The sequence below is a fragment of the Ruditapes philippinarum genome, unplaced genomic scaffold, assembly GCF_026571515.1.
Source record: "Ruditapes philippinarum isolate M1 unplaced genomic scaffold, ASM2657151v2 ctg3448_1_1_1_1, whole genome shotgun sequence".
Classification (NCBI taxonomy): domain Eukaryota; kingdom Metazoa; phylum Mollusca; class Bivalvia; order Venerida; family Veneridae; genus Ruditapes; species Ruditapes philippinarum.
Window position 1 is genome coordinate 28,673 of NW_026867225.1, and position 9,296 is coordinate 37,968.

Here is a 9,296-nt window from a genome sequence, read left to right on the forward strand (position 1 = left end):
AACGATCTTTGAGTGAACAGCATATAGATCAATAAATATAATCTTGGTTAAATCTGTTGGTCAAATAAAAATGTGAATCGTAAATGACGAAATATCAAGAAAGTGAAATTACTTTTTAACTTAATATAAGTCAATTTCAAGGCCCTGGGGGGATTTGATGTAGTGTTACATTGTATGTTAGGTTGTCCGTGGCCAAGTGGTTAAGGTTGTTGACTTCAAAGCACTTGCCCCTCACTGCTGTGGGTTTGAATCTCCAAAGGACCTATGGATTATTTCATGTTAGGAAGCTATCCAGCTAGCTTATGAAACAACGGTGTTTCTACTCAGGTGCCCATTTGTGCCTGAAATTATTTTGGAAGGGAACCTGAGGTCTTCCTCTACCAATAAAGCTGGAAAGTCCCCATATCACCTATATTGTGTTGGTGCAACATAAAACCCAACCACAAAAAAGGAAACTTTCCAAATCTTTTTATACCCCCAAAAACGAAGTTTGGGGGGGTATATAGGAGTCACCCGGTGGTCGGTTGGTCGGTCGGGCGGTCGGTCGGTCGGTCCAGACGTCCGTTGCATTTTCCTTGTCCGGACCATAACTTGAAGACTAATGGTTGGAATTCAATATAACTACATACAATGGTCAAGCACATTGAGAGGAAGTGCAGTGCACAAGAACCATAACTCTATCTTGACTAATTACAGAGTTATTGCCCTTTGTTACTTTTCCTTGTCCGGGGCATAACTTGAAAACTACCGGTTGGAATTCAAAACAACTTCATACAATTGTCAAACACAATAAGGGGAAGTGCAGTGCACAATAACCATAACTCTGTCTAAAGTAATTACAGAGTTATTGCCCTTTGTTACTTTTCCATTGCTTTCTTTTGTCCGGACCATAACTTGAAGACTAATGGTTGGAATTCAATATAACTACATACAATGGTCAAGCACATTGAGAGGAAGTGCAGTGCACAAGAACCATAACTCTATCTTGACTAATTACAGAGTTACTTCCCTTTGTTACTTTTCCTTGTCCGGGGCATAACTTGAACACTACTGGTTGGAATTCAAAACAACTTCATACAATTGTCAAACACAGTAAGGGAAAGTGCAGTGCACAAGAACCATAACTCTATCTAAAGTAATTACAGAGTTATTGCCCTTTGTTACTTTTCCATTGCTTTCTTTTGTCCGGAGTATAACTTGAAGACTAATTGTTGGAATTCAATATAACTACATACAATGGTCAAGCACATTGAGAGGAAGTGCAGTGCACAAGAACCATAACTCTATCTTGACTAATTACAGAGTTATTGCCCTTTGTTACTTTTCCTTGTCCGGGGCATAACTTGAAAATTACTGGTTGGAATTCAAAACAACTTCATACAATTGTCAAACACAGTAAGGGGAAGTGCAGTGCATAAGAACCATAACTCTATCTAAAGTAATTACAGAGTTATTGCCCTTTGTTACTTTTCCATTGCTTTCTTTTGTCCGGAGTATAACTTGAAGACTAATTGTTGGAATTCATTATAACTTCATACAATGGTCAAGCACATTGAGAGGAAGTGCAGTGCACAAGAACCATAACTCCATCTTGACTAATTACAGAGTTATTGTCCTTTGTTACTTTTCCATTGCTTTCTTTTGTCCGGACCATAACTTGAAGACTAATGGTTGGAATTCAATATAACTACATACAATGGTCAAGCACATTGAGAGGAAGTGCAGTGCACAAGAACCATAACTCCATCTTGACAAATTACAGAGTTATTGCCCTTTGTTACTTTTCCTTGTCCAGAGCATAACTTGAAAACTACTGTTTGGAATTCAATACAACTTCATACAGTTGTCAAGGACATTAAAAGGAAGTGCAGTGCATAAGAGCCATAACTCAATTTTGACAAAATACAGAGTTACTGCTCTTTGATACTTTTCCTTGTCTGGAGCATAACTTAAAACGTACTGGTTGAAATTCAAAACAACTTCATACAAAGGTCAAGCACAAAAAGAGGAAGTGCAGTGCACAAGAACTATAACTCCATCTTCAGTATTTATAGAGTTATTGCCCTTTGTTCCTTTTCTTTGTCTTTCTGGACTTATTACAGAGTAATTCAATAAAACTTCATCAATGGCCAACCACATTGAAAGGAAATGCAATATACAAGAACCACAACTATCTTTAATTGCCCACAACCATAACTCTATATTTCAATTCTTTTACAAGATATTCTGTTACTAGTAACATCCTCATTTCCGAAGCAGTCTTGTGGGGGTATTAATCACATTTAGTGATAGTTCTAGTTTAAAACTCTTGTGAGTGATACATGTCCTTTATAGATCTCTTGTTGATGGCAAAACGCTATATTATATCATCTGAACAAATTAAATGCTTTAAAAGGGGTTGTTAATTTTTTTTATGGTTACCTTGCAAACACTTCTTTTTTAAAAGACACTGGTTGTAAAGAGTTAAAAAAAAAAAGTGGTTTTGGTGTAGGTGCTTACCAGTGACTAAAATAATTAACAGATACTTTTTAAGTTGACTTCTACCAGTAAAACTTAAAGAAGTGTCACACAATCCATAAAAAAACCAACAACTTCCACACAACCACTTGACTTAAGTTTACTTTTAGAAACCTAAGATTCTATTTAAGTGCAGGTACATGTAATTCAAACATGAAATTTTCAGCTTATCTCATAATATCATTATGATCATTTACTCTTTTTCTAGCTTAGAATTTGGAACAGTTGATTTAAAAATTAAAAGCACATTATTCCACAGAGATCCATATTTTTTAATTCTTAAGAAATAAACATGTGTTTAATAATGTTCAAATAATGGATTTAGAGCATGTAAGATGTTCAACAATTGATGGAAGTAGCAATGAACATGTAGTCATGTGTCATAAAGTTAGCAAAATGTAATCAAAATAGCATTACAGCCGTGTCACGACAAAACCAACATAATGGGTTTGCGACCAGCATGGATCCAGACCTGCCTGCGCATCCACGCAGTCTGATCAGGATCCATGCTGTCTGCTTACCAACTCTATTACAAGTGGGGGAACTAATAGTGAACAGCATGGATCCTGATCAGACTGTGCGGATGCAGATGTTGGTTTTGTCGTGATGCGGCGTATTTTGACTTCCTTACATAAAATCAATTTACTATACCTATAACAAAAAGCAAAAGATGCAAAAAAGAGAGTTCATCTATGTGGCAAATGACTTATACATTTATTTTGAAAACTGTAAAAATACCAAAAAATAAAATAAAAATGATAGCATTTCTGGGGCATAATGGGCCTTTAAGCGATTTTGATACAAAAATTGAGCCGTAAACAGTAAAGACCCTGGTGGCAAAAGCTAACCTTCAGTTTAGTAGATTATTGGTTATTCAAAAATTTGTAAATTATTTCCATGTACTAAGGTGATCAGTTTTAAATTATTTCTTGTTCTGCAGGTCCATCGAAGCCGTTTTTTAGCACATTCTCACCTCCGGAGTTATTAGACCGCCATATTAGCCTGGGAAAAGATATTCATGCTAAAGAACTTAGTAAGCTTCCAATTCCATCGACGCAGGAGGTGAACTGGACACACTTTGGAGGTAAGAAAATATGTTGTTTATGATTTTTTTTTAACAGTTGTGCATGTGCTAATGTATTGCAGGATGGTAGTGCTAATTGTTACTACATGCTGATACTATATGTGTTTTTGTCAACAGGATGTACCGTTTTTAAGGGGAATGGCAGAAAAATCGTTGCAGGTTGTTTTGCTGTTCTTTTGTGTACTAAGAAACACCATTGATTTTGATTGTCATAGGAAGGTCCGCTAATCATTGTAGCCTTGAGTTTACTGTTTCTATATTAAATGATAGCAGAAGGGGGTTATAATACAGATACGGTGTTGTTGCTTTAAGCAACAATTATATCCATGTAGATCTGAAAACATGATCAAAAATATTTATTTATATGTTTTTGATGTGAAAATAATTATGCAACGTGTACAAATTTCTTCATGCATGTAAATAATATTCCCCCCCCCCCCCCAAAGAATTAAGAATTTTCTTCCCTCTTTTGTCATAACAAAAACAAACAAGTAAGATTAGTTTGTTGTCCTGGATTTAGTTGTTGTATTATGTATTGTGTAAAGTTAAGTAAAATTATTCAGCAGAAATTATTTTCAATTGAGAGAATTCCTAGTTAAGGTTTTGTGGGAACTTTGTTGCCTATAAACTATTGAAGGTATTCTCTTAAAAAGTTAAAATAAATACATTTTTTCAGGGTTCACAATCCAGAAACCTTTATGAACATTAACAATTATTGCTTAACAGGACTCAGTTGAGTAATTTAACATGAATGAAAAAAAAATTTTTTTTAAACCATTTGATGTCCATCTTGACCAAAAATTTGTGTGCAAAATTTGAGATCATTCACTCACATTATTTGACTGTACTTATGATAATACTTATTGTGCTATATGACCTAAGAATGAAGAGTGTTTAAATCTCAAATCAGGCTACAAATCACACTTTATATTGATTTTCAATTATTTTTTGAGTATATTTCTTTATCTTTTTCATATGTTTCTGTTTTTAAGTGAACCAGTTGATCTATGTAATTTAAAGACGTCATATGATGATGAAAGTCACATGACTTAATGTCGAAATTGAAATGTAAATATTGACCGTTGCATAGAAAATCTGATGTCATTTTTCGCTTTCTGTTTTATTTTCAATTTTCTGTATGTTTGTAATAGTTTATCAAAAAATTATTAAAAGTATGTAAAATAGATTCAAAAGCTAAAAAATATTTTTAACAAAATATTGGTAAAATTGTGTGCAGTTTTCCGGCCATTTATCATTTTCGTCCAGTACAGTCTATTTTTACCAGTAAGGCATCCACCTTACTTCATCAATCAGAGAAACATTTGTTTTCTATGCTAAACAGCATTTAAAATAGTACAACGATTTATATGTTATGAAGTTTTGCCTGTTATCTAAAGTTACATAAGAGAACTCGCTACTGTCAAAAATAAGCAATACCTGGGGAATTCTAGTTTGAATATCCATGCGCAATAACTAAGACCCCATTTTAGGTAAATCAAAATTTCAGAAAATATTTTTGCAGACGACACGGAAAAGGTCGGGAAGTTCTGTTTGTCTGATAAAACCATCTTAACATTGCTTTGTGGTACTGAATTATATTCAAAATAAAAAAGGTCCGGAAAACTGCTATGAATTTTTTAATAAAGGTGAAAAAAGGTGTTACATTTCAGGCCTATATTCAAATAAAAATTAAAATGAAAGTGCAACATTTAACACGTGGCAATGCTGGACAGGTACCTAACTTTGTCCTGTCAAAGTTTTGTACCCCGACGTAGACTGATTTTTATTTTTTTTGTTGAAAAGTGCAATTTGTGGCCGGAAACTGCTAGGAAACCAGTAGATCTCTGTACAGATAAGGGGAGATCACTTTATAGGTGAATGGAACAGAGCATTGTTGATTGAGTTATCCTACTGGCAGCTTGCATCATGTACAGGTACCACATGATATAAGTCGCGTCACGACAAAACCAACATAATGGGTTTGCGGCCAGCATGGATCCAGACCAGCCTGGAAATCCGGCAGTCTGATCAGGATCCATGCTGTTCGCTTACAAACCCTATTACAAGTAGAGAAACTTATAGTGAACAGCTTGGATCCTGATTAGGCTGCGCAGATGCGCAGGCTGGTCTGGATCTATGCTGGTCGCAAACGCACTATGTTGGTTTTGTCATGACGCGGCTCATATGTTTTATTCACACAGGAACGCCCCCAGCTGACGAGGTTAGTATACTAAGAGGTCAGTTGATGCTTCTACACAATCAGCTTATGTACGAGCGTCACAAGAGGGATCAACATGCTAAAAGAAACAGGCGACTTCTCAGAAAGATTGCACACTCGAAGACTTTGGAAGAACAAAACAATTCAATGGTAGGTATTATTTTCACACAAAAAAAAAATCAAGGCAAAGTGAAAACCTTGAGGCAACATGAGTTCAACTGAAGCATCTGTTAGGTACTTTTACCTGATTCAGTCAGTTTTAAAATTTACAAGATGGGAAAGGTTTACAGTATTGGCACTGATATGGGCAATTTCTTATTATTGTTCAAGGCCTTTTTGTTCTGTGATTTTATTTATTTTATAGGACAGTGAGAAGTTGAAATATTTTCATCATGTCATAAAATTATATGACTTAGTGAGCATATGAAATATTTATTTTACATTAAATGTGAAAATCTGAATTTTACAGTGCATAATATATTTACAGAGTGAGCTGTTGAAATGATTATTTTACATTACATATGACAGAGTGAGCCGTTGAAATGATTATTTTACATTACATATGACAGAGTGAACAGTTGAAATGATTATTTTACATTACATATGACAAAGTGAGCAGTTGAAATGATTATTTTACATTACATATGACAGAGTGAGCAGTTGAAATGATTATTTTACATTCATTATAACATATGACAGAGTGAGCAGTTGAAATGATTATTTTACATTACATTCGACAGAGTGAGCAGTTGAAATGATTATTTTACATTACATATGACAAAGTGAGCAGTTGAAATGATTATTTTACATTACATATGACAGAGTGAGCAGTTGAAATGATTATTTTACATTCATTATAACATATGACAGAGTGAGCAGTTGAAATGATTATTTTACATTACATATGACAGAGTGAGCAGTTGAAATGATTATTTTACATTACATATGACAAAGTGAGCAGTTGAAATGATTATTTTACATTACATATGACAGAGTGAGCAGTTGAAATGATTATTTTACATTCATTATAACATATGACAGAGTGAGCAGTTGAAATGATTATTTTACATTACATATGACAGAGTGAGCAGTTGAAATGATTAGATTATTTTACATTGCATATAACAGATTTAGCAGTTGAAATAATTATTTTACATTACATATAACAGAGTGAACAGTTAAAACAGAATGACGTGATGATACGAGATTTGCAGGTGTCAATAAAATTACTACAGGAGGAGAATCACAAACTAAAAAAGATAAAAGACGATGAGGAGCACACTAAACTTGTTCAGCTACGGTAAATATACCTAAACCTTATTCTTTTGAATTTATGTAATGAACTAGTTCTGTGGTTGGTTCCTTAGATGGGGCTCAAGTTTTCTGTGGCAATCAATCTTGGACATTGAGATATTATAGTCATTTGTCTCTCACCGCTGATTCAGAAATCATGTGGGATTAGTAGTCAGGTCATTTGCACAGAAATTGGTAAATTACTGGTTAGGTACTTGGGAAAGCTGGTAAGGTGGACTGGACTGACCACCTTGATGTGACCTAAAATGTGTTGAAATTAGCATTAAAACATTATAACGTTAAAATCAACTATACAAACGTTTTTAATTTGAAGCTGTCCATTATGAGTTTCAGCGTTTTCAGTGAATGAAATTGAACAACCAGCGATGTCATGAAAATTTATAAATTTATAGATAAATAAATAAATGTAATTTATACATTGCAAACAACACTTGAAATTTATGATTATTACAAAAAATAGGTTACAATATGCAAAAAAGCCCTGACTGTGTTATTCACACAGTACAAAAACATGGTGATAAATACTGCAAAATCAGACATTAATTGTATGTAACATATAAATCATTTCTTTCTTAAATTGGGATGTTTATTTTACTTTTCCTAAAATCTTAATACATTTTCAAGGTTGATTTTCCCGAAATATTTTGTCTTATATGGAGGCATGCAGCTTTTAATTATATGACCAAGTGTTATATATAAGCTGATCTATGAAAAAAATTTTTTTTTTTTTTTGGATTTTTAGCTCACCAGAACCGAAGGTTCAGGTGCTATAAGTATTAAAGGGGGATACTCCATCGTCCGGCGTCATGCGTCAACAATCGTCTTCTTCTCTGAAACTGCTGGGCAGATTTACCTCAAATTTGGTCTGTAGCATCATTGTGACAGTCGCACTTGAATTTGCTCATGTCATTTCAGTTGGTCCCTTTTAGGGGTCAGCAGAGCTAAAAATAGAAAAACCTTTAAACATCTTCTACTATACAGAACTAATTGATGGATGATCACCAAACTCTGTCTGTAGCATTCTTATTTTTTTGTAACTTTTTGTTTTTGTTTTGTTGTAAAATGGTGACAGATTGAGAGTCAGACTATTCTAATGTGGTGTAGCCGTGAGTTACTTACCCAGAATGCAATATTCTAAAAATAGCATACTGACATAAATACTGTGATGTATCAATTGTTATTACAGAGCCTGCTTGCAGGAGAATGAAGATTTGAATAATGCCAAGAAAGAGTTAAATATGCTTCTCGTACGACAAAGGGAAGAACAGGATACCTTGAAAAAGGTACGTGTTTTGGGGGATTTTTTTAGCCTGAATTTTTGTCCCCTATCTGTTAGTCTGCCTATTTAGCTAACTATCTGTTAGTCTGCCTATTTAGCTAAATAAGGAGACCATCAGGTTTGTAATCCAGTTGTTTTTGACTTAAAATTCAGCCTGCAATAACATTTACCAAGCTTCACAATTATCATTTCTGTTTCAAATTTGACATTGCTTTCTTTTTCTTTTCAGAGAATTATGGCTACGGAAGCAAAATTGTTTAATACAGAAAAAGAATTGGAAAAAATGAGAGACGTGGCAAACCATAATACAAAATTAAAAGAGCAGGTAGGTTGTTTCTATTTTTGTATCCACAGAAAACAATTACATCAGGTATGTCTGTTATCATAAGTTTTTTCTTTTTCATTGCTAAGGTTTTGTTATGGATTTTTCCTGCTTTGTAACTATCCATCTTATGTTTAAGGGATGACAGGATCAGAATGCTACAACACCTTACGTTTGAGATGTTTTGAACTTTGTGTGTTTATTGTTAATTTCATGGGAGGCGTGTATGGCCGAGTGGTTAAGATCCTTGACTTCAAACCACTTGCCTATCACAGCTGTAGGTTTGGTCCACGCCAGTATCTTTGGATTCTATTGTTAGAAAGCTATCCAACTAGCTTACAGAACCTTAGTGGTTCTACTCAGGTGTATGTTTGTGCCTGACTGGCCTGGAAAAAAAAATGCAAAGAGGGACACTTTAGGTCTTCCTCCACCAGTAAAGCTGGAAAGTCTCCATATATGACCTATACTGTGTTGTTATGACATCAAACCCAGTGTAGTTTGTACAAGCTTTTTTTTTCCCAGGATTTTGGGAACATGACCTATACCCATGGAATTAGGAATT

At 34.3% G+C, this 9,296-nt stretch overlaps 1 protein-coding gene across 1 annotated transcript in view; it reads left to right on the forward strand.

Annotated features, from left to right (window-relative positions):
* LOC132735344 (hamartin-like) overlaps window positions 1-8,815 on the forward strand; it is a gene marked incomplete at its 5' end in the record, with an annotated part of 31,091 nt that extends 22,276 nt beyond the window's left edge. Inside the window, 5 exon segments of the mRNA XM_060722283.1 lie at window positions 3,458-3,601; window positions 5,803-5,969; window positions 6,989-7,119; window positions 8,320-8,416; window positions 8,642-8,815. Coding sequence (XP_060578266.1) covers window positions 3,458-3,601; window positions 5,803-5,969; window positions 6,989-7,119; window positions 8,320-8,416; window positions 8,642-8,800 — 698 coding nt within the window.
* Window positions 8,816-9,296: the final 481 nt, after the last annotated feature.